Raw genomic sequence first — 27068 nt, forward strand, 5'->3', positions numbered from 1 at the left:
CAATGTGAATAATGTCACATGTCAACTTCACTTGAACCGTATATTTAGATTTTTTTTTTTAGATTGGAAACATTTTGTTTCAGTTTTTCAACATGAAAAATAAAAGTTATTTCAAAATTTTTCCTATCTTATATGATATGAAAAAAAAGTCAAACCTAAGTGAAGCAGTTTAATTTTCCATAAATAAAAAAATCAGCTAACCAAACTTTACATATTTTTTACTTTTCTGTTTTAGTTTCCTCTATTTTTGTAATTTTTAGTTATACCAGATTTTGCCATTTTGGTGTTCTTCGCAAAATTAATCTTTCATTCTTGGAAAATCTTTAGCAACAACTCAGGAAGAACATCACAATTTGACCTCTTCACAATCAGTTAAAATACTGTCTAAAATTGGTTAATGATCTGAAACAAAATTGAAAATGAGAAAGTGTCTGAGACCCAGTACATTTTGCCGAATGTGTGCTCCACTTTTTTGGGTAGCCACTAGCAGGAACATTGGGTTATGTTGTTGATTAGATATACAAAATCTCCTGCTAGAGTTGTACCTTGCCTCTTTCACCTTCTGTGATAGAAATCCTTCTGCAGCTATTCACCTAGTTACTCAGAGCATCTTTTAAACTAGCTCCCTTTCTGCTTTTCCCACCCCGCCCTTTCAAATGTTATAGTGTGAGTTTCTTTTTCTCATTTCCCTGTCTCTTTTTTTCAATATGTTTTTGAGACAGGTTTGTAAACCACAGTAACATTTGCAGTCTTGCCTGAGGTCATGACACAAACAAAAAGTAGGAGAAAAACAGAAGGTTCCCACTGCAGCCTCTGAATTTGCCTCATTGAACATTACAAATGTATTTTCAGTCACCTATAAAGGCAAAATTTCAAGAATTGCCTTAGATTTTCGCCTGCGTTTCACACACCAGAAAATTCAGCATTTATTATTCCTCCCAAAGGCAACACTTTACATTTCCAAATGCTCTCAGCCTGCAGGTTTACAGATGAACTGGCTTTTAGCAGTGCTGTATTTCATGATATAGTTAATGTTCCACTTCAGAGCTTTTGCAAAGCCTAAAAGTGAACATAAACTGATTAAGAAAAATTGCTTTAGATGTATGTTTTCTGTGTTACCACAAGATGTAAAATGTCTATCAGCTGTAGAAGCCCGATGGCATGCCAGAAGTGGCATGTAATTGGGTTAAGTAGAGCAAGCAATTTCATCTGTACAGTGCTGAAATACTTGCTGATACTGTCCTCTATTCTCGTGTTCCTACCTGCATGGTGCTGTGATGCATGAGTGTAGCCTTTATGCTCCCTTAATGGCTTCAGACATCCAGACTCTTGTGTACCCACTAGTAAAGATAAGCAAAGCTGCTATTTGTATGAGCTGAAGTTATCCATAATGGAAATGAAGTCTGATCCACCCCTTTTATTGTAGGACTTGTGCTTGTCCACCTCTACTGAAACCCTAGCAGGCGCAAATCCCCAATGCAGAAGGGATCGGTGTACCAGCACTAGTTGCAGCACTGGCGCAAGAAGTCTTGGTGGAAATCAGAACTTGGGGGAGTTCTAATACTTATCAATGATAATTAAATATCAGATATATCTTTAAAAAGAAAAATCTAAATCTCAGATTGGTTGCATAATGTGGCCCACACTGCTTATATTTTGGACCTAATCCTTCTGGCAGGAATATTTGAATTATCACCCGTGTGCTCACTTGCTAAGAAAGAGAAGCAAATTTCAAAAATTTCAAGACTGAAATTCTGTCTTAGGGTGCCAGTAAATATTTGATAACAAGCAAACAAAATTTGAATGCTACTGAAACAAATGTTGGCTAAAAGAAATTTCAAGTAGCTCTAGCATCTCCTGATACTGTTGCCACACAACAACAAAGATGTAGGAATATTCAGCAATGAAATAAAAAATCAGAACTCTTGCCATATTAATGCTGTAACTGTTCTGGCTTCTTTTCAGTACTGAAGGACACATGGTTCCATGAGATTAAGTCATGATATGTATCCAGCTCACTTGCAGCGTAACTCTTTCAAGCTGCTTTTTTACTTAACCCTGTTTTCTGTAGAAAAAAAGTGCTCAAAATACAAAGTTAAACAGATAGATAATTTTTAAGTCAAGTCTTGTTTTCTGGGTGTTCTCTCTTCTCTGCCCAGGTACAAGGCCTTTTCTGATGGTAGACACCACATAAACTACTAGACAACTAAGGCTGTGTCATAACTCATATGACAGTCCATAATGCATATGACTGTCTTTAATAGGAAGGGATGCTGTATTTGTACCTTGCAACAAACCTAGTCCTGTTTAATTCACTGCAGAAAATACTCTGTGTAATTTCTAAATGAAAGTCCATGAATGTCTGAGTTTATTTACAAATGAAGTCATTCTTCTGCAAAAAGTCAGTGCGCCTTGTGCTGAGGACCTTAAGTAATGCATAGGTTGTTCTCCATATAAATGTAGGACTTTTGTTTATTTGAAAGCAAAAATGATCACTGCTTTTGTTTAAGAGCAGTGGGTGTAGTATCTCTTTTAGATCTATGACCAAAACGCTGTACCATAGTCTCAGTTTCTCTATGTAGCCTTTATAGACTACTATAGACACATTAGTTATTAGAGTTCTATTGCAAATGAATGTTTCCATTAACAAATTTACAAGTTATTAGTCCTTATCCTGCTCATCTGTATTCAGAAGGAATTTGTTTTGCTAAGGATTACAATGTGGGGATGGTACCTTGTGTTCATGAAAGCATTCAGAATGGCTAATGTTATGAACAGGCAGTTTTCTGAAATTTTGCTTTTGATACATGAACTACTCTTTGTCTGGCTTCAGTAAACAGGTGTTATAAAAACAGATGTGCTTGTCTTTCCTTCAGTCATTTTATTGAACATTTTTCAGAGATCTACAATAGGGAGAACAGGAAAAAATGATCTAACATTAAATTTTTCAATGGTTATTTTTGATGATAGTGGGAATACATTATAAAGCAGAAATGCAGATGGTATTGTAATTATGCTACTGGTTTCATTTTATTCAAAGGAAACCAAGCAATTCTGAAAACTTCATGAAGTAGAAATCAGGACATTTTAATGACAACAACCTCTGCTACAAATGAGAATTATTTTCCATAAATGCATTAAAAAATGCAAGCTTATGACTGTATCTTTCGTAGCTGGCTCTCTTCTTTCTCTCAAAAAATAATTTAATACATCTAGAAATGTAATTTGAAGCCTCTTTTATTTAAAAATTATTTGGGTTTTTTCATTAGGCAGATGCTGGTTCCTCCACCCCTACTTTTTCTCCCCCCGCCCCAGCTTCATTCACTTTCTTGTATTGCTAATGGAGGTGTTAAAATTCTCCATTATAATTCTCCATTATAAGCAGGTTTCTGTCTGGTTTGTTATTCAGGAAAGTTCCTTCATTACATTTGTATTCCATAATGATGCAGAGCTGTAGGAATTAGGCCTATTCTACATAGGCGAATGTGCAGAGGTATTAGCAATACACCCAGAATTATTTTATGGGGTGTATATTATGGTGTATTATGGGAATATACCAAAACCTTCAGATGAAAAAATAGGTTCATTAAAAACTGAGGGCTAAAACTGGGGTAAGCAAGGAATTTTGTTGTGAATGAGGCAGTTACTGTGTTTGATTGCAAGTGGGCATCACAAGCACTGTCAAGATATGTGCATGGGAGTTGTAGGTGGAGTGCCTTCTCCCTATAGAGCTGGCAGCCAGCTGCCTTTCATGCTAACAAAAAATGCCCTGGCAAGCTCCCAAAGCAGCTGTAAATACAGTGTGTCACAGAAATTTAAAGCAAGAGGGAGAGAAAGGGAATATTTTTATAAGCCTGTGTTAAAAAAGAAGTCATAAGCCTTTTTCTGACTATAAAATGATAGAAAATTGCATAATGAGAAAATAGGGAAAATAGGCAGGAATAATATAGAAAAAGGGAGGTGTTAATGGCCTTATTGGAGTCCATGTAACTGTTTCCTTCCATACGCGCATCAGATGCTGCTGCCTTCTCTTCTATGTGCTTTTGTCTGCCAACAGGAATCTCTTTTGCCTTATCCAAACTGGCATTCACTTTGCTTTTGTGCAGACCCCTGTTTCTTCTGGAAACTCAGAAACCGGAAAGAGTGCAGATTATTCCTTTGTGGAAAAGGTAAAGAGCGGTTTAATTTAGAGGATATATCTTGATCTCCCCGTGTTTTTACAGGTGTTAATTCCAGCCTAACCCAAACAAAGCAAGGACTTCTGGTTAAGTTACTGAGTCTTAAATACATGCTTGAGTAGGTATTCAGAAGCAATATAACAGTTTGTGATCAGTTACAGAGTGATTTATATTTTGGTTAAACTGTATTAAGGAGTCTATTTTAAGACATTATGAGGTGGAGAATTCAATCCCTACCTTGATAGTTTGTGAAATAATTAATCACCCACAATCTTAAAATGTCTGCTATTTTTTAATTTGAATGTAACTGGTTTTGGTGTCCTATCCTTTTCCCAGTCACCGTAGGATTAATCACACTTGTGGTAGTAGGATCAGGATACTTAGGAGAGACGATGATCTAGACACATTTTGATATTCTTTGGGATAATGCAAGCAGTTGGTTTCTGTAGCTCCTTTTTGCACCTTCTCCACATGTTTAAACCATTTTAAAATCTGTTCCTAGCACTACAATATATATTATATCAATGCCATATATGAAGGTAAACGTCATCTGGTTCTTTCCTGTTTACGCATCCAAGCATGGGTTTGTCCTTTTTATCACTGCCCTGAAGGTTCAGTCATTTGGACAAATTAGGTCCTGAAACTCTTCTAAAAGCTGTTTATTTTCAGGTTTCACTCCCCATACTTACATGGATTGCCAGTGTTTTATGTTTCAGGACAATAAATTTCCTTTAAAAATACAAATGCTTATAATATGAACAAGAATATACTTACATGTAATAATTAAAATACATATTTTTTCACATTTAAAGGGTACATGTTTGACAAATGATGTCACACAGTGTATAATATCTGTATTTTCATCAACTAAATCTGCCTAAAAACTAAATTATAAAGGTATTTTCACCAATTTTGTTCTTAAACGTAAGAAAAAGAATTCCGTGAGATTTTTTAAAATCAAAATAGCAGAATTTGAGGGTCAGTAAGTGTCCACAGATACCTCCATGAACAAGAACTGATGGAAGTGCTACAAGGTAAATGCAGCTGGTAGTGGTACTCTATTGCCATGTTCTGTTTCATTCATGCCTGTTATTTGGTTGTATATTTTATTGCTGGTTACAGAACACATCTGAAAGGGACAATGATGAAGTTGACGGCAACAATATATGTGGTTTCAGAAAGAAAAAGGGAATTAAAGGTCCAACAAAGTACATTCCTCCTCTAGAAAATGAAAAGATGGAGCTGTCCTGCATTTCAGAAATCCCAGATCCGTGTCCTCATCAAGAAGCTACTGGTTGCTCAGAACCACCATCAGAACCACCGTCAGACCTATCTCTATCTCTTCAAAACCTGACTACCTCTCCTTTAGTACAAAAGGGCAGAGGGGGTTGTGACAGTTCCCATACTGACAGCAGAGTAAAAGAAGGCATGTCTGGAGAAACAAGAGAAAACCAGGAAAATGATGACACTGGGAAAAGAATATTAGGGCAAATGGATGAGGAAATAGATATACCCACTAAAACAGAGCAGCCCACAGGTGAGCAACCTGCAAGGAGTGCAGGGAAAGCTGCATGCACAGAGGCAGCGCACAGGGGAGAGCACGATGAGAAAGCAGAGAGTAAGCAAGAACAGTGTGGGGTGGAAGAAAGACATGTCAAGTTTCACGTGACAAAGGTGGGCTCCCTGGATGGTACTGTAACCATACAAGGACACGGTACTGCAGAGTCCTTCCCAGGGGCACCTGGCATTTCTAAACTAAGTGTGCAAGAGCTGAAAAACCTGCTGAGTGAAGGTTCTCTGTCTGCTCCTGAGCCCAATTACAGTGGCAAGGCAGGTGGCACTTTTCCTCAGAAAAACGTGAAACCCCGGGAGAAAACAGCTGACAAGCAGGGCCGACCCTTTGAGGCTTTTAGTCCCCTTTTTGGTGAGGAGAACCGAAAGTACCATGGCTTCCACAAGGAGGGAGTGGGGCAGCAAAGCAAACCTCTGCTGGTCCTTAGCTCTGCTGGGTCTGATCAGCAGCAACCAGTGGGAAGCGACGTGGATCAACTCATTCTGGGACTACCCGTGGCTTCTCCACATGCAGAAAGCACAGCTACCGGGATTCCCTTTGACTCCTCTGCAGGCCATGCTGGTAAGGATATTTAAACATCACCTGCTGTCCTGTTAGAGAAAATGCTCTTGTTGTTTTGTGGGGTTTTGTTAAGCTGTAAACTTTAGTCAGAGCTAGTGCATGAGAGAATTGTCACCTGTGGTTTCTGTGTGATTGGGATGGATCAGAAGTTGTGCTGTATGTCTATGCTCGTCTTTTTTTTGTTTTAAGTTACGGCATTTGTGAAGCTCAGCTGCCTGCCAAAACCTGCCACACGCAAGTGGTTGTGTCTTTTTCACTACATCTGATATATTTCCTCATTTGAACTGAGCACAGGAAAGATTTCCCAAAAGTCTGCTGGACACTGCAAAGCTCTGATGGCATCTGGGAGTCTTAAAATTTCCTTTTTGTTAACATTTCCAGCAGTGGAAATTGCTCCCATGTAGGGATGATGTTTTCAATATCTGTCCTATGGGAAGACTGGAATGCAAAAACATCTCATATAAACTGCAGGGAAAGAAAAGCAAACGAAGCAGAGAACTTCCGCTTATCTTCATGCTGTTCAATAAGTCCATTTTGGAAGTGTTTATAGAGCCAATTAATTGCTACTAATATGCTGTGATTTCTTAGAAACTCTAAGAGCTATACTGCAGGACTAGCTGAATCAGCAAACTGAAAGCTACTGTTAGCTATGCTAATGTAATGGGCTTGAGCAGTTCCTTGTTTTGTGTCTATTCCAGGAAGCACACAAATAACAATTTGCCAGTTGAATAGGTATCAGATTAATAAATTTCCAGGAGGAGCATCAGGCTCGGATCATATTATCAGCTTTTCAGGATGGGTATCTTACCCTCTGACTTATCTCACTGATACAAGAAATATGAATCTCTTCTCTTCATTGATAAAATACTTTGTCCATCATTATGTAATAAAATATAATAGTAACAATTATTTTTTACAACAATATTAAGTTATCCTGCTTTTTTGTTTATTTTTAAGTCTCCTTTCAGAAGGGTAGAAATATTGCTATACATCCTCTGAAAACAGACAATCTGAATATATAAATGTTATTGGTTACAGCAGATTTCTCAGTAGACATATTGTGTAACTCAGTTTGAACAAGCCTGAACAGGATACTCATGAACATTATCAGCGCTAACTCAGGGCACTGCATGAAAAATATAAAGCTTTGAAAAGATATTTTGTGTTCAAACCACTCTCTATTCATGTCTACTGGAATAAAGAGATTGGAGGATTATTTCTCAGCCTACATTTGATGATTTGATTCCAAAAGTTTTGGAATCTCATGAGGTTTGGATTCCATTTGGCTTTGACCAAACAAGCTGTAGGGCTCAGTGTGTGCTTCCACTAGTAAATGGAATGCACAGGAATAGTTTCTACTCAGTTTGAAATGTAGGTGTTTGTTTGAAATTTAATTTTTGTTAAATACATTCAGTAACTTCAGAGAAGAAAGTTTTAGATAAAATTCTGCACTCTTTATTGAGCCTTTGCATAAACAGTATTTCATTGCTGCCAGTGATAAATTATTAAAACTGACAAGATAAAATCATAAATATTTCATTTTTATGACTAAAATATTACCTTCAATATTTTAGTTACTTGAAATGCTGGAAGACTTGGATCTAAATGTATCTCGACACTGAGTAGATCTGAAATACATTGTCTTGTAATTGGGAAGTTTTTAAATATTTGTACTTGCTCAAATCGGAAACCTTGATCCAAAATATCTGGAAAAATTACAAAAGGTTGTATTTCAGATCTACTCAGTGTCGAGATGTGGCCAAAGCCAGAATATACCTTATTTTTTTAAAAGTACACAGTTAAGGAACAATCTATAGATGATGTCAGCAGTAAAAAGGCTAAGACATAGCTGAGCTTTGCTGTTTCAGTGTACTGCAGAAAACTTAAATACAGTCATGTTAGTTACATGGTTAACATCTCTCTGAAATAATAAATTCATACATTTTTTCAAAATTCTGGCTGGAAATTGTGAAAATATTACTGAATGTACATTTTGTCCATTGCTTGTCAGGACTTTTGTCCAAAGTGTTTGGACATGGGAAAAAAATAATAGAAAAGAGACATACATGCAAGACATTTGGGCCACTACAAAAAGTATTACTTGGACAGTGCCAGTGAAACTGGATCTGAAGCTAAAGCTCTTTTAATCTAATTCATTACTATGGAAAGATAGAAACTAACACATGTAGATAATTAGACAAATGTACTGAGTACATTAACCTGAACTTAGGAGTTTTATTTGAGTATATATCTATATTGTCATATTTACATAGCCTCACCTGGTGTGTGCTCAAGAAGATGAGCCCTGTTGAGAGGACCTACTCCTGGAGGTGTTCAGGTTTCTGGGTCCCAGCTCTGCAGGTCTGCAGCCAAGCAGATTTTAACAAACTTTTTTATCCCAGCTACAGACAAGAGATACAAAGGGAATTTGAAGTATCAGGTGAGAGCCTGATTCCAGCGCTTTGCCCACCTACAGCTATCTGGAGGTGCTGTTGTCTCATAAGGTCCAGAGGAGAGATTTCTTCTAAGCCTGTGTGGTGGCACCAGGCTCTGCAGGTCCCTCTGACCATATGCAGTGCAAGCCATCTGCCATCCCTGGCTGTGGCAGCCCATATTCTCCTGTGACAAAGAGAAGCCCAACAGTGTGGTGCACCATGATCCTTGGGAACTTTATATTGCTTAAATAAAGTTATTTCCTTTGGGCTCCTCTCTGGCTAGCATAGTCTAAATACTAAAATTTAGTAGCATGCAGAGTGGATGTGGTAAGACCTGAGTTCAGAGAGGTCAATATTACATTCTTACAGAAATTATATTCTGTGCTGTGTACACTATACGTATAGTGCATGCATACATCCATGTGTGTGTGTATGTACATATTATAAAGTGTTATATTATGCTATATACATGAAATTTCATCTGAAATTTTACTCTTTGGAATCCTCCCTCTTGGTCTCCCAAGAATGCAGGCACTGAACAGCTGAAGAAGCACTTGATTACTAATGACTAGATACCAATTTGCAGAAGTGTGCATCATTATCACATATAGATATAAATGCAAATAAAACTCCTAAGTTCAGGTTAGTGTAGTCAGTACATTTGTCTAATTATCTACATGTGTTAGTTTCTATCTTTCCATGGTGATGAATTAGATTAAAAGAGCTTTAGCTTCACATCCAGTTTCACTGGCACTGTCCAAGTAATACTTTTTGTAGTGGCCCAAATATCTTGCACGTATGTCTCTTTTCTGATCTATTTTGTCCCCTTTCAGGTGAGATCCAACTCACCTGTCTCTAGTGCCTGTAGTTAGCTAGTCATCCTGTGACTGTGTGAGAAAGAGATGTATTCAGACCCACCCATTGGAGATGGTTACTTTCTTTCTTGTAATAATGAACGGTTGCCAAAACCGTTTAGTTTAGACCGAGTGTAAATGTAGTGTAAGCATTCTTTGCTTGATGTCTCTGCCATCCACCTTTCCTTCTACAACATATTCAAGAAGAGCTTAGTCCTTACGTTCAGTACCGTGCAAAATCTTCTCTTCCCTAAATAACCTGGCTTCCCATTAGACCTCATTCTCACCCAGTATTTTAAAATTATGTCAAACATTTTTAGATCAGAAGGAGCTACCTAGTTTGCAACAGTGTATATCTCAGTTCATGCAACTTTGCTCAGTGGTTCCTTCCTTAAATCCAAACTTTCAATTTGAGTTTGAAGAAAGGCATGCCACTCTAGATGCATCATATTCAGGCTTGTTAGTTAGGTGGTTCCAGTGGGTATTACTCACCTTAATTTTTTTCAGATGCCTTCATATTTTGTTTTCAAATCCTCTTGCCTAGGTGGAATACTTTCTAACCTTTCTGTAAAACTATGATCATTTTCTCATTCAGTAAAGAAGAGCCATTTTAATAAAATGCCTCACAAAATAGAAAGGTATAGGTGATATATTTTATCTTTCATCTATTGAGAAATAAAATCTTATTTTGTATTCACTTCTTGATAATGTAGCTCCACTAAGAAGCTGTATCGTGTTGCTGTCATACAGTTGCAAAAAATAATTCATGGATGATTGAACCTGTTCGTTGGTCTCTAAATTACCTATAAAACTCATTAAAAAGAGCTGAGCCTCCCCATGGCCATATCAGTAAGAAAGCTTTCACAGTTAAGATTAAAAAGAAAGCAGATTACCGTGAGACAAAGAAACGGATGGGAAAAAAGTTGAAAGTATCAATATCAAACAGATCAGGGAAATATATTTAGTGTCTCCCATGCTTTGGTAAGTTTCTGCTATGCTTATATATTTATTACTCTGGTAGGGTTGTTGCTGGGGAGCAAAAATATGAGGTAAGAAACAACTTTTTATGTACTTTACTGCAGAAATCAAATACTTTACTGACCTATCAGTAAACATTTTTGGCCAAACTTTTTTTTTGGGTGAAAAAGAAATGTAGATTACATAATGTTTTCAACTGCAAATGCTTCTGATCACTATTCACATCAATAGTACTATTCAAAGGTAGCCCAATACTCATGTCTATTTACTATGTTAAAAGAAATGGTTTAAAAACTAGCAATAAGAATGACATCTAGCATAGGAAAAGCTGTCACATGAAGTTTCAGAAAGAGAGGCTGTTAATGTTTGAAGACAAATATGAAAACAGTAAGTACCGCACAAATCAAATAGACTGGCTGTTCTTAAATACACAAACTGGAGTCTTGTAAGGAAGAGCAGACGTATTTAAATTAGTACTGATAGGAATTTCCATAGGATTTAAAAGAGTGCAGATGTGTGATTATCCTGTGGGACTCATTACTAGTGGTTACCATCAGCACAATGTATCTGTTTTTACAAAGGGTGTCAGTATTCACATAGTTCTTCACAGTACCCAGTGTTAGATTTCTAAGGATGAAGAAGAAACAAAGACAAATTTGGATTTGTCCTGCTCCTAACGACAACCCCCTTTTTAGTGAGGAACTGCAAAACCCACTGTTTAGACAGATTATTTTGCAAAAGAACACCTTGCCTTTCCTGTTAATAGCTGATGCCAGACAGCAATAATGTGATGAAATGCTGCCTTGACTAACATAGCAATTCGTATGCTTGCAAGAGTTTTAATTTCCCTGCTGTTCTGAGACAGTAGCAAGTGCCACAGTGTTCCACAGAGCACAGGGATGTGTGCTCTGATGCTGCGTGGGACCCAGACATGCTGAGACCCTGTCCCACAGGCAGCAGGAGGGTGTGCAGTGCAGCAGCTGCTGCTGGAGAGGCAGTGGGAGGAGGAGACTGGGGAAGAACTGATGGAATCGCATCTCCTTCTCCAATGTATGACTTATAAGAGAAGGAGTCTACCTGCTAGTGTCTGCTGTTATTGCCTTGCATTACATTGGTGGTTGTGTTTCACAGTGAAGAGTTTCCTATATTACTACATTTGTTAGGTCAGCCTGTTCCTGTCATTCTCAAGTCCCCTGGCAACATGTAGCACGTTCTTTTTGTTTCATCAGTTTGACACGGTCACCTCTTATAGAGCTGAGAAATTGTTTGGTTTAGATGCAGTGCGATTTAATAAGGAACCATGGGAAAGGATTTCTTTAAACAAGCAGACAATGACAGATTGATCTGGGATGTGCGCACTTTTTCTGTCATGACACTTTTCTGCTGTTGAGATGATAAAGCTGATATTATCTATTCGCCCTAGCCTGATGTCAACTGCTCTCGGCAATCTAAATTATTTCAATGTTAACAATCTAAGAATGCCACCACTCTTCTACAAAAAAGAATAATAATACAATTTGTATAATTTGGAGATTTTTTTTGAGTAATATTGTTAGTTTTGTGTTATTAATATTTTTTAAATATGTGAAGATAATTTGATTGTATTCAAAGATATTTTGTACTAATTATGAAAGAATTATTGTAATACTAATTGTTTCTCAGTGGTAACTTAAATAGAAAATACAGACAGAACCATAGAAAAACAAACTGCTTTTCTGTGTACTACTGATTTGCTATAGATATCTAAGGATCTGTATGTACCATTCTACTTTGGTGAATGATGATCATTTTGAAAGATGGCCAGTCTGGATTTATATTTAATTTTCAAAATGAAAATCTGAACCAAAATCTGAGCATCTTCTGAAATTTACATACATATTTCCAGAAGAAGGTATTCTGAAATGAAAATAAAAATGCCACTATTTCTAGAGACCCAGAGAGCTAGGAAAACAGTATACTCATGAACACAGTCCTCCCTCATAAGAATGTAGGACTTTTAGACTGTGTATCTAAATCAGCTAGACGTATCGAATATTTATTAGCTACTTTATCTCCAGTAACTAATGCTCTGGACAATGACAGTATGAACTGGGAAAAGACAGAGTACTCAGTTCCCTACTATACCTTTCCAAACTCTATTCCTCATTGGCTTCATGAACTTAGTTTGCCAGAGATTTATTTAGTGGCTACCAAGAAAATACATTCTGGGACCTGTGCCAGAGAAAAGTAAGTACTGTCAGTAGTTATTCACTAAATATTATTTAAGAAACAAATCTAATTTCATGTTTCCAAAATCAGAGGTATTAAGTCCTTACAGTATTTTTTATCTATCATACTATTTACAGAACGTATTATTTCTATGGGAAAGATAATCTGCAAATGATATAAAAAATGAACTGCCTCTAAACTGTATGTGAAAGTTGTGGGAGTGTTTCATTGATTCTAACAGATTTTGGATAACGGCTATTGTAAATGAATTAAGTATCTGTCTTTTGGTTAGTGGGCTGTCTAGACTGGTATATAGCCTAATTTTAGACTAGTACTAGATCAGTATATACATTTTAGTCTCATAATTTAAAAAGATCTATCATGGATCATAACAAGTCCAACTGGAGAAAACAAATTCTTTCTTCTTTAGTTAATAATTTTGCTTGCTTAATGTTCTTTAAAAAGTTACTTTATAGAAATTTTGTTAATTTATGTGATTTCATATAATCTAATGATTTATTTATGCTTTTATGCAAATAAATTTAGCTTGAAGATGACAAATATATAACATTTTGAAAATTACCTATCATTGGTAGATGTATAAATTACGTATATTTGTATATAAGGATATATATAAAAATATATATAATATATAATATATAATATAAAATATATATCCCATAATAAATATTGCAATATAACATATAATATATAATATAATATGTAATATATATATTATACATATTATATGTGTATATATTTGTATTTACATATATTTTACTTTTAAAATGAATTTGTACACAATATAAATGCATATCACATTTGTGTTTTTCTTAGCTATTGTTTTATATAACTTATATCTCTTAGGAATCCTGATTTAAAGAATTACTTAGGTCAGAGTTAAAGTTGTTGTTTATTGTGAGTTCAATGTTTTTAACCTGAAAAAATATTTGGTTTTTTACATAGATGCAAATAGTAGATGCAAATTTAAAAGGCAACATTTCAGGAGATTGTAAGAAATACTTGCAAAATTTATGTCAAAACCTGACAATATTCTGATGTGAAGGTTTGCTGGTAAAACTTTACTTTGAATAATATGAAGGCATAAAAATCTCTGTGTGACTGGTGGTAGACAGGAAATTAAACATGTGTAGAATAAGGGATAGAGCACTACTTGTAAAAAGGCAAAAACCTCAGACTTCTGTCCCTGAAGTTGGTACTGGAGAGATCACAAGTTTTGCCATCAACCTTCATGATGCTTCAGCACAAAGCTTTTAACTTCCACTTAAAGGATGGTGGTGAATTGTTGCTGTTAGTGATCTTCCACTGCGGTCTGAAAGATCTGCAAAAATTCCTCTGATTGTAGCCTTAGGAATAATGGAGGACTTTCCTCCCAGAAGTGTAGAAAGAAATATTTTTTCACATTTTTTCATATCTTAATGTAAAATATTACCCTTAGTCTCATTAGTTTATTGGCTAAATGGAAATGAATACCTTATATAGTTTAACTTGAATAATAACATACATAGATACTCAAAAGAAAAGCAGGCTGTGAGATCGGGAGGTTTGTGAAAAGATGTGACTATGCCCAGCTCTTTGATCTATTGCAGAACTTAGACTCAGATGTTATTGCTTTCATGTCAAGAAGTTTATACAGTCCTACAGCTGCTGTAATACAGTTAAGAAGACAACTCTATAACAGCAAATACATAAATGCATAAACTTTTCTTAAAAGTCTGCTGCATGTGGTGGAGAAAATGGCAGACCTCCTCAGGAGGTCTTGAGAAAGGTTTAGTAGAAGACAAGTGCCCTTTTTATCATGTTTCTGTATCTGTGCTTTTTTCAAAAGAATTGAAATAATATAGCACCTGAATTCTATCAGTTTTCAGTGGAAAATAGGTACCCAGCTGCTATTTGTGCTCCCAAAAACGCCCAACATAACAGCTGAGGTATCCCTCAGTAATTCCTGGCTTTACCGTATGATTCCCCTGTGTTCTCTTATCAACTTGAAGAAAAGTTTAAGTTAAAGACCATTCAAAAAAATAAGGGATTTTATACACATCCTCAGGGGACCGGGGGGTGAGGGTGGAAAGTGTGTTTTTTTACAAAAATGTTTCATGATTCATATATTTTTCTTATTTTTGCTTTTATACTCCATGGCACAGTTTCCCACTATTGCACTATTAAACAGCCTGTACTCCAGCATTCATTATTTTGCTTGACATGACCATTCCTCTTCACTTATAGCACCCAGCAGAGAGCCTGATGTAAACGGCCTCAGAAGTCCAACTCTCCTTCAACTATTCTCTCATATTGAATTTATTAAGCAGCAGATGGCCAGGGACAACGTACAGTTTGTTAGGTTTGAATCAATAGACCTCCATGGTGTGTCAAGATCAAAGAATATTCCTTCTCGCTTTTTTCATGTAAGTTTTTTTGGTTTCTGGCTGTAACTTTATGTGTTTTCATGGCCCTGTCTTTAATTTCTATGTTTTTTGATTTTGTTTTTTTATTTGGGGTTTTTTTTTTTTTTTTCCCCATAGTGCAGGCAGAAACTTAGAACAAATTGTCTGTTCACTTAACTTGCACCCAAAGGATCTGGACTTTTTTCATCACTGCAATATATTCCACTGTCCCAAATAGTAATCTAATTAAATGAGGCTAGTAATTTCAGTTCCTTGAACTTCCAATAATCTCTTCCTTCAGAAATATCTTTTCAGTGCATTATAAAGATTTTTGTTTTATTGCACATCATTAAATTGCAAAAAGAAGGGAGTAAATACTGAATGAAAGAAAATGACTGAATGAAAATGACTTTAGCAATGAGAAATTTTATAGTCATCAATCACTTGAAGATACTATTGGGTTGCATGATGACTTAATAGCAATATTTGCCATATTAATGATTCAGAAAATAAGAACCAAATTAGAAAGAAATCATTACACCATGTATCCTTGACTGATCAGCCCTTTCAGTATATTGCTTCTGTGACACTTCATGTGCATAACTCCATTATACTTTTACTCACATTTCACTATGAATATTTTAAGCTTTACTGAGGTATCACAAAAAAAAAAAGATATGAACATGAAAAGATATAGAGCAATTTTATCTGAAGTTCCTTCTGAAGCCTAAGCCGTATTCATTACTTCCCTTTTTGATATTGCTAAACTACAAATATATCATCTAGATACAATTTGTTCTCTCTGATGTCACATGGATATTATAAGAATAAACTTTCAGTCATTTGAATTCTTGTGAGGGGTGGTAGGTTAATTGCAACTTCTCTTTCAGTTGCTATATCAAATTGCAAATGTCTAGTCAGCTTGTTCAAAGGCAGCTTTTGTGTATATCTTACCATCTGAACACATTGAAGCTGTGCATGACAGTAAATCTTTTGATGTAAAACAATGTGTATGTGTACACACAAGCACATATATGTATACATACAGAGCAACCGGGAGTAATTTCCTTTTTTTTTTTCTAATTTTTTCATGTAGTGGGGTTAGAGAAGGGAAATACTACGGGGTAATCAGGTTCAACACCTTTTTACTATCAAATGGATAGCTTAGACATCTTTGAGCAGTATTCACCATGCTGTGCAGTTTTGGTTATGGGTGTCACCCAGGGAGAATTGCTACCACTGGACTGCCACCTCCTTAAGAGAAGGTGGACTTTATTTATTAATTTTAAGAGAAGCCACCGTATGCATTTTGAAGTATATAAACAGTTTTCCATCTAGATAGGGAAAGCTTTGGGTTTCTTTCAGATCTGAGCTTGCCCCTTTCTAGGTTTGTTCTGTCTCCTCTGCTCACTCAGATGATAATCCTTTCCCTTAGAAGAATAAAGGGAAGATGTAAACATGAGCCAAATTTCCCTTGACAGAACTTGGCATAATTGCAGTTTTCATCAGCTAAAGTTTTAGGTAAGGTAAGTTATAAAGGTACTTATTTGATTTGAAGGCAGATGATCCTTCCTTGGTGTCGTATCTACATTTTATTTCTGTAAGCTGAAGCTCCCTGTTCCAATGGAGAAGAAAGTATAATTATGAGTTTATCCTGTTTGCTACCTAGAAGCGGAGTACTGAAACATTGGAATGATTTTTCACTTGGAGGTGCTTCCCTGCATTTTATCCCCAAACTTATTAAGTCCAGGAAGTGATAATTTTCAGTTAAACTTTGAATCTGAAAAACAGTGAGGTATGTGTTATGGCATTTAAAGAGAAGTTGCAGCCTGAATTTGTATGTCTTATGTGGTCACTTGGATCTATGTAAAGGAAATGCTCAGAGGATATGGAAGCCTAATAGAGTAACTATAAATAGAAGTTTGACTTGCAAAGTTTGCGCCTAACTGGTGATGCCCATAGTTGTATAAATACCGTGCAAGATAAGTGTTAAACACTGTTTTAGTTCTTTACGGAAATTTAAAAAATGGTCATTGGGATATTTGGTGCCAGGGTTTTCATACTGATGTTGTAGAAAGTTGTTTTGCTTCATAATGTCAAAGTAACTGGCTGTTGCTCTCCACTTCAGTGATCATTGCGTTTCAGTGTTCTTTTAGGAAAAATACATTTGTTCTGAGAATCTGAGTTTCATATATTTTACATATGTAAAAATGCTCTTGATTTCTTTTCTCATTTGTAATCTGTCATTCTGCTCTGTGTTTAGGAGAAAGCAATTCATGGTGTTGCCATGCCCAGAAGTTATCTTGAGCTGACGCTGAATCCTAAAGATAATGAATTAGATTACATAAATGCAACCAATTTTAATTGTGACATAATCCTGAACCCGGATTTATCAACGTTTCGAATACTACCCTGGACTGAGCAGACTGCAAGAGTGATATGTGATTCCTTCACCGTGCTGGGTAACCCGCTAATGACCTCACCAAGGCACATTGCCAAGAAACAGCTGAGCCAGCTTCAGGACAATGGCTTTTCTCTGCGCTCTGCCTTCACTTATGAATTTTGTATTTATGGTATTACTGAGGTTGTAAATTCAAAGACAATATCCTTTCCTGCAGCGACGATACTAAATAACCATGACCAGACTTTCATTCAGGAGCTCATTGAAGGAATGTATTATGCTGGTGCCAACATTGAAAGCTTTTCTTCTTCCACTGGGCCTGGGCAAATGGAGATCACTTTTCATCCAGCATTTGGCATAGATGCTGCTGACAGTGCTTTCACATTTAGAACAGGCATTAAAGAGGTGGCTAAGAAGTATAACTATGTGGCTAGTTTTTTCTCAGAATCAGGATTCTACAACTCAGGGGCTCTGTCACATAGCCTGTGGGATTTGAACGGCCAGAAGAATTTGTTTTCTGCTGGTTATGGAGTTGAGGAGCTCTCAGATATTGGAAAAAATTGGTTATCAGGTCTCTTGGCACACACAGCAGCTATCAGCTGCTTGATGGCTCCTACCACCAGCTGCCGTAAGCCTTTTTCTAAATACAGTAAAGAATCAAAAGACACTGTAAATGCAAAATGGGCATATAATGATAACAGCTGTGCCTTTAATGTCAAATGTGATGGTGGAAAAGGCACTCACATAGAGAATAAAGTAAGTTCTGCTGCAGCAAACCCTTACCTGGTGCTTGCTGCTACTATTGCTGCAGGTCTAGATGGAATAAAGAGAGAACTTAGGTATGATGGTATGCTCCAAGAAGAAAATCACACTGCTGATCTGAAACATTCATCAGTCCCTCTGAAACTAGAAGATGCTCTTGTTGCACTCAAGAAAGATTCTTGCATTAAGGAAGCATTAGGCGAAACTTTTATCCGATACTTTGTTGCTATGAAACATTATGAGTTAGAAACTGAAGAAATGGATAGTGAAAGGAATAAATGCTTGGGGTATTTTATTTAGAAGAGTACTCTTCTGTAGTAATGCTGTGTAAATGCATACAGTGAATGGCTAAGAACCTTGAAATTATTAGATATATTTTAAAATGTCTTTAAGCATTGAACTTTTTTCCCTCCTTCATATAATATGTGGTGATTGCATTTTATTTTCTGTGTATATTCAGGACACTGCAAAAACTGATATTCATGAAACAACATTAATAGGCTTTTAAAAAGTGGTTTTGTTTTTTATTTTAATTGAACAGACCTGATGATGAAAAGAAGAAAAGAGAAGGTGAAATGGAGAAGAGCAACTGTAATAGGACTGCATAATATGCAGAAGTGTAAGAATAATGGGGACAGTGCAGGGGATCAAAAGAACTGAGGCAGGAGTGGAATTTCTTGTTCAGCATGGTTATGGGATTTCTCCCAGCCTGTTCAGTAGATGAAGGGTAGCTAAACCAGAAGAATCTGACTTTGATTTAAAACCTAGGCTAGATTGATGAACATTGTAGAGAGAGGCAAAGAACTGGGTCTGTAGAACCTGGGAGTCAGGAATCAATATCCTAATTGCCATAAATAAAAAGAGAGGAGGGATTATAAAATGATCTATATATCAGGAATTCATCTGCTGAATGAAGTTTGCAAGCCTTACAGTGAATAAAGATACTAAGACAAATAAAATGGTGGCTTGAAGAGGGAATAGGTAGCCAGGAGTGTCAGACCACTGGGCATTATGTCTGTTTTGATAGTTAGTTTGTTAATTCAGAGTTGAATGAAAAATGAAGCAAAAAATGGCAAAGATGCCAGAGAATTAAGAGCTTAAACTGGACGTTATTAGGAAAACTGATGTTGTCAAGGACGAGCAAGAGAAGTGTGAAGAGGAGAAAAGAGAGAGTAGGTTAAAGCCAGAAAGAATGAGTGAAGATATGGACTCAGAATCTGGCAAATCATGGTTTAAAGGAAGGGAAGACCTATCCTAAAATTAGAAATGGCAGCTGGTGTAAATTAAAATAAAGTTTTTGGAATGGCAAGAGGTGGGGTTTAGATTTGCTCTTTGTTTTTGTTACTATTGCTGCTGTCATCCTTTATTATTAAAGATAACCTTTGTTTGATACTCTGCCTCTACATTAACAGTGGTTTCTGATGTTCTTTATCTTGTCACAGTATTTTGATCTATGTGTAGGAATTTATGATTGAAAGTGTTTGGTCATCAGTGGAGTGAAAACAAGATTCAGTCAATGCCTCTGTCAACTAGAAGGTATGAAAATGTGCTAGTGACCTACTGATGGATCTTCTACTCTTCCCCTACAGAGTATTGTACTTGAAATGTAGTACATGGTATGCTAAAACTTTTTGTGGGATTCCGAAGAAGAACTCACGTTATAGTTGGGTAGCAAAAGGAAATAAATAGTCTAAGGAAACACAAATGCATTCCCTCATCTCAGTTTGTGGTTGGTGGGCGGATTTACTTTGCTCCCTTATCCATCTGACACATTTTTTTGGCTGTTCCAGATCATAGGACTATTTTTCTTTGCTCCAGGCTGATATACATTGGCCAAGTCTAGCCCTGCGTTCAACCAGATCTTCCCATTCTGAAAAAAAAACATTTCTCTTTTGCTGCCTTGACACTTCTTCAGGGGCTCTGGAAATCTGTTTGTCTTCTGACCTGTCTTCTGTCTTCTCTTTCTGCTAATTTCCCACTCTCATCTTCACAAGCTTTTGGCAAAAGACACCCATAAATATTCTTTCCTTGCTCAGACAGCTTACCTTACTCATTATTTAGTCCCAACAGTGACACAGGTTTTACAACAAGCTATTCCTTCATCTGACAAGGATGTACTAGAGCACAGCACCACATGTATAGTGTGTGTTAATGTGATAGGATTTTTGTATGATAGTAGATACACTGGCTAAACAAAGCTGTACCACAGTTGACTGTGAAACATGTATTAATATTCTACAGGCATAATGATCTTTATTTTAAAGTTTATCTAGAAGCTGATTTTGAAATTAAAACAAATCCCCTCACCAGAGTTTCCAAAATTCAATTTCAGATCTGTACCTGCTTTTCATAAATGATTCTTTAAAAATAAAGCATATTAAAGAAAACATAAGTATTCTCAGCCTTCTCAGTGAAACACCTTATAAAATTGAGTTACATTGCTCTTTCAGTTCTTTTGGGACTTGGAAGGCTATCCTGGCATAACATTGACCACATTTCAAAGTTGAAATCTCAGAAGACATTTAGATTCATTTTCTACACTGTATTTCTTTTGGACCTGATTTTAAGGATGGCAAAATGAATGAAAAAAATCAGATTAAAAAGTCTATTTTTCTCTTCACTTTATACATATATTTGTAGGATGGCATGTTACTTACTATGTCAATTTTCAAACAATTTTTTGTGTGGTTTGTCTTGGATTTATAATAATCTGTCACTGTATAGAGTCGTCACTTTTTAAGAGATAATATATAATGAACTTCAATAAATAACTTGAATGAACATGAAGTTCATTATATATACTATATGTACTATCCATATTGTTTTCTTATCACAACATTGAAGAAATAACAACATCAAACATAAACCTTTGCTGTGTATGTCCAACTATCTGATTAAATCAGCTATAGATAGCCACTATTTAGAAACAAAACCCAACTGACTAGAACTGATGTTCTACAGGGTATCTTACAGCAAGATAACATAAATTGGTAAGATGAATTTTCTAAGCAGTCCTCATTGACACAGGCTCTGAAAAGACAGTGGCTATATGATTAAAGCATTTCCTGTTTCTAGCAAATGAACACCTTTTTTTTTTTTTTTTTCTTTAAAAAAGGAAGGTTCACAAATGCAGCTTGAAGCTAGTGTGGTCACTACTTTGTTCAATAATGTTTCCTAAATATATTCTGTATAATAAAAATAACTCAAACTCTGTGGGAAAACATAAAATAATTTGATTTCAAAATAAGCAGTTACAAATTTTTGAAGTTTTATGCATCCCCAACCAAATTCTCATGCATATCCTTTGGAAAGGCAACAAGAAAAAGATAAGTACTTCATACTGCTCAAATGAAATTAATTACTATTGATTGCTGTATTGCCAACATTTAATCTCAAAGTGTTGTTTGAAAGTACTCTTCACTGTTCTACAGGTCCAAGATCAATGTCTTGAGCATCACTACTTAGATAATTTAAACTTGTGCAGTGCTATAAATCAAAAGGAGAAAAAAAAGAGAATTGAAATCTGTAGTTTTGCATAAGGTCCTGTTGATTTTCCAGGATACTACTACAGTCAGATGTTGCAAAGCTTTATATATAAGAAATTTCTGATATTCATAAAGCATCTTGTAACCTTTTCAGCTTTAAGCAGACAATATATATATTTAAATCTTTGCTGACAAAGTGGCACCACTTTTGGCATTGTGCCATGTCATGACTGCTTCTTTTAAATGTTGTTTCATGCCAGGCCTTGGTTCCATAACATACAGAAGAATTACTAGGAGCACTACAGTAAACTCCTAAGCCTTTTAACATACTGAAAGGTGGCTTTTGAAATGCCAGCATGACAAAGGCATTATGGTAGTTTGCAATTCAATATATGCAGGTAAATAAACAGTTGCTAGGCTGGCTAAGCTTTTCGATCAATACCATTAATAATCATTAAATAAACATTCCCTCAAAATAGTGATTTTTTTTTTTTTTTTTTTTTTCCATCAGAAACAGCTAGGGTATATAGAATTTTATGGAAGAATATTCATATGCATAATGTATAACCCATTTAGCATTTACATCATTATTACTATACATCAACAAATCTTTTCACTGAAAAGCAAACTTGCTCATAATGTGAAGTGAGAGTTTTTCCACAGAAAGTGTGTCTCACAGAGACATTATAAATTTGAGTGATACTTTCAAAAGTCATCCATTTATAAAAACAAGAGTTGATCTGAAACCAGTTGCAAACATGGTGAGAATTCAGTGTATAATTTCAGTGGAACAACAAATGAAGTAAATTTTACAGAAAAATCTAAAAAGAGAAATAGGTAATTATTAAAAAATTACCTGTCAAAATGGAAGACTGTATAGAATAGCATTCAAAGGGATCTGCCCTGGAGTCCAATGTTCATTGTTTTACCTAATCACCTGGCTAATGAAACAGAGAACAGGCTTATTGTCTTTGAAAACACCAAGCTTGTCTTTTTTTCCCCCACTTACTTTAGAGGACAAGATAAAAAGAAAAAATAGTGTTAACAAATTGGAGAAATGTTCTCAAAAACCCCCCCATGTATTTGAAAAAGGGTACTACATTGAGACAAGGATGTGAACTGCCCAAGTACATGCTTGTTCAGAGAGGAGCCTGGGTTGTGTTCGTTTCCCTAGCTCAGCGATTTTGAAGAAAGGACAGATGAGGAAATATAAACAAGGGTATAGCCTGCAAGAACCAGAAACTGGTCCTTTTGCTCAAATGACTTATTCTCATGATTTGATAATAAGGTGATACACTTTAAACACGTGTAGATTAATTGGTGAAAATACAGATGGGGCCAAAGCAAATGACCATGTCTAGGTAGGACCTATTTACTAGGAAGACCTTAGAAAGAGGAGATAGGGTATACGTGATAAAAATGGTTTTCAGGCATGTAAAAGATGTAGCTAAGTAGCAGAATTATTGTCTTCCTGTCCATCACAGTTAGAACAGAATAACAGACTTCTATCAAGGAAGATTTACACTAGACAGTCTGGAAAACTTCACAGTGTTACAGAGAAAGAAAGTGGTACCAGGTAAAAGTCTGTGGAAAGTCGCAGGGTTTTGATAAGTGGCACCGAAATGTAATTTATGATGTACCAAGATCCTTAGATGCATAATGTTTACAGGTGTAATAAGCTGGCCTATTTTCCTTGATTGCTGGGGTCTCATGTTGCTCTGTGATCATAGAACAAATGACTAGACTGTGCTTATAGCTGAGTTTATAGGATTGGAAAATGACTTATCTATTTTAGAAGATAAAAATAATAGATAAATCACATTATTTTTAATGAAGGAACCTGTTAATAATATGTGTATGCAGGGATGATAGTAGACCAGAAGATATGTGTTATCAAAGCAGTCAGAAAAACTGGCTTACAGCTGCAGTTAGACACACCATGTAATTAAACACTAGGAACACAGTGAAAATGTATTGAAAAACGATACTGTCATTGTTCAGGCAAACTTTGTGCTGTGCAATGAACAACAAAGGCACCTCACACCCCTTGTTACAAGACTCAATCTTTTTTGTGATATAGTGTAAGAAAACAACACCAAATCTACAAAGTCCTCCATACAGTAGCTTATTTTGAATTTGGAAATTTTATGCTTCTGACTAGGCTTCAGATTTTGTGATATACGAAAAGAGAATTTGATTTATTAACTAACATTTCTCCAGCATGTTAAACTGCTGACACTGTGCACACAAGTGAATATCCAGACTTTGTTCTTCCAGGCTCCAGCCAGAGGGCAGCAGTGTACTGTGCAACTTTCCTCTGGGATCTCAAGGTCTCATGCTGTGCTGAAAAATGCCCCACTAAAATATATTTATATATTTTGTATATGTACTTACATATACAGCATGGCAGCTGAAAGCTAATGTGTGTCTTTATCATTTGTTTAGTTAAACTTGGTTAACTGTTGAATTAGCCTTTTCAGTAAAGGATGCACTATAAGAATCAAAATATGTTTTAAATTCTTGATAACACTATATAAATCTTAATCTAGTAAAAGACACGTGTTTATATTTGTGTGTGTGTATGTGTATCACCTTTATGTATTCTTTACCATTGCAACAAAAGTAGAAATTGTTCAATGTCAGTATTCAGTATTTGTAATTTAAGGTAGGCTGTCACTATAAATTTTTTCATACTTCAACTTTATTAAAATAGTTTGTGAAGTCTACTGCCATTTTACCTTTATTGATTCCCTTCCTTTCCAAATAATTTTTTCCTGTCTGCTGGAGGAAAATCATAAACACATAGTGAATAAATGCACCTTAGACACACCTATTCCAATCATTTATTTCTGAGCAGAAACCTACCTTTACCCAGAATTTAAATTACTGGAATTTAACAACACATTCTAGATATCAGTCAGTACATGGAATAGACATTTTTAAGTTGTTCTGACTACATAAAAGTATATGGCTGTGCTCTGCAAGTCTGCTTCCACAACTCACATTTTTCACATATTAAATCTCTTCACAAAGTTGCAGTATTCAGGTCTTAACAATCCCTTTTCTCCAACCATTTCTTTGCAACATCTTCATGATTTTTTTTTTTTTTTTAATTAAAAAGCTCAGCTATGTTCAAGGTTCTTCAAATGTTTGAAATAAAAATTGATCCTGCAAGGTAGTTTCAGAGCATTAATTTAGCTGCTCTGAAACTTTGCTGTTTTTACACATTTTAATACACCATCTGTGTAAAACAGACAAATGTGGTCCCAGAGTATGGCAGTAAAAAAAGAAAAGAGGAGAAGAACTGTTTACAAGCAATTCCACTAAATGTGCGTGTGAGACTTGAGTAGGTGGAGAAAGATGTGAAGAGGTCTAAGTAGTTGAGAGAGCTTTGTGCAAGCTCTAATTCATTGCCTGAGAAAAACCCAGAAAGGCAGCAGACAGGAAACCAGCTCCTGGATGAAGAATGATTGGTTGAAGGTGAGAAACCACTTGGATGAGTTTGCAACTCCAGAGCAATTTTTTTTGATTGAAGGTATGCAACAACAATTGTTCAATTTTATCTGTAATGTTAGAGTGCTTTTTGATTGCCGACACTAAGCTCTCATCATAACAACATTCACAAATAGTGCTTTCTACCATCTCACGCTGGCTATGATATTCCACCCTAGTAAATGTTATGTCCTTATTTTTTTATTCCTTTTTTTTTTCTTGTTTGTCTTACAAGGCTACAGTATACCTGAGATGGGATCTGTCACCAGCATTGCAGTTAATACATGACATTGTTTTGTGCCTCTTCCATATGTAGTCTTTCTGTAGAATATTAAGTTGAATTCAAAGCTATTGGGCACAGACTCACACCACCAAATTTTAGGCACTGAACTGGTGCACCTCAGTATCTTAGCTCCCATAGTACCCCTGGCTGCTCAGCGTCAAGAGATAAGACAACTCCAAAGGTCATCTAAAATGTTATATCCTTTCCTATGATGTACCGTTAGAGGTCTGTTGCAGTGGCTTTAAAGTTAAGGACAACCTTACTGAAACCTGCTTTCTTAGACATCATTCAACAGTGTACTGAGTCTGGGTCGAGTGGAGATAATTTTCTTCATAGCAGCCCATACAGTGCTGTATTTTAGATTTGTGACTAAAACAGTGTTGGTGACACACCAGTGCTTTAGCTAGTGCTGAGCAGTACTTACACAACATCAAGGTTTTCTCTGTTTCTCACTTTGACCTGCCACGAGTAGAATGGGTGAGTATAGAGTTGAGAGAGCTTACCCAAATGTCAGATGACATTAGAGATCGTGGAGAAAATTATATTTTCTGTATGAGCAAATGTGGTTTAATCCAGATTCTGTGCTTTGGAGGCTGCTTTTTATGTTTAGATACTTCATTGGTTGTAGGTACTTTTTTGCAATGTGACAGCACCTGTGGGTTGTTAAAGCCCAGCCTATTGTCCAGCAGGGCTCAATGGGCATGTCATTACTGGGTCACAACAGACCTGCACAGTGAAATCTTCTGTGCCCCTTAGGGCGTTTCACACTGAAGTTACAGTTACAGCTGCATGATACTAGATATAAGAAGGGTCTCGTAATAAGGGTATACCATAAGGTTCTGTATATCGTACAGCATATCAATATAAATTTACAACAGAATTACATGCTAAGCTTCTCTGCATTATACACTAAATCATGGAGATTCACAATAGGGTTCACCTTTAAGCTCCCATGTAATATATGATAAATCAGTAAGTTACAGCAAGGCCAATCAAGCACCTTGCTTTATTTGTGCTATTATTATTACTGTAGTGATACAGGGGCATCTGTCATTGACAGATAAAGTTAAGAAAAATGGCAAATCACTTTGACTTTGAGGATATACATGGAATGTGGCTGCCTTTCGCCAATTCAAATTTGTGCTTCCGTTGGGATGCTCACAATGCTGCTTGGAAATGTGGTAGCTCTGCAACACACAGGAACATATTAACAAAAGAAAGTTAAATATCCAAGGACAGTGAGATGGTCTCTTCAGTGTAGGTAATCTGCATAGCTCCATCACTGCTGGCCTGCTGACCTCACCTGACAGTGAGGATGAACTAATCCTGGAGCTTTGTAGTTTGCCTTAGCAGTATATGCATTCATGTAGTAAAAAGTTCAAAGTAACTTTCAGTTCTCCTTTGAGAATACTTTGCCATTCAGTGAAGTCTTCACTAGACACTCGCAAAACAG

The 27068-nt window shown here is 36.1% G+C and overlaps 1 protein-coding gene across 2 annotated transcripts in view; it reads left to right on the forward strand.

The window, feature by feature from the left end:
• Window positions 1-18655, forward strand: part of LGSN (lengsin, lens protein with glutamine synthetase domain) — a 55361-nt gene extending 36706 nt beyond the window's left edge. For both annotated transcript variants that reach the window (XM_030490431.1, XM_030490432.1), the window contains exons 2-4: window positions 5301-6312; window positions 15035-15213; window positions 17456-18655. In XM_030490431.1, the coding sequence (XP_030346291.1) occupies window positions 5301-6312; window positions 15035-15213; window positions 17456-18655 (2391 nt within the window). The remainder of the gene's footprint in view (window positions 1-5300; window positions 6313-15034; window positions 15214-17455) is intronic.
• Window positions 18656-27068: the final 8413 nt, after the last annotated feature.

Source organism: Strigops habroptila, chromosome 6, assembly GCF_004027225.2.
Source record: "Strigops habroptila isolate Jane chromosome 6, bStrHab1.2.pri, whole genome shotgun sequence".
Classification (NCBI taxonomy): Eukaryota; Metazoa; Chordata; class Aves; order Psittaciformes; family Psittacidae; genus Strigops; species Strigops habroptila.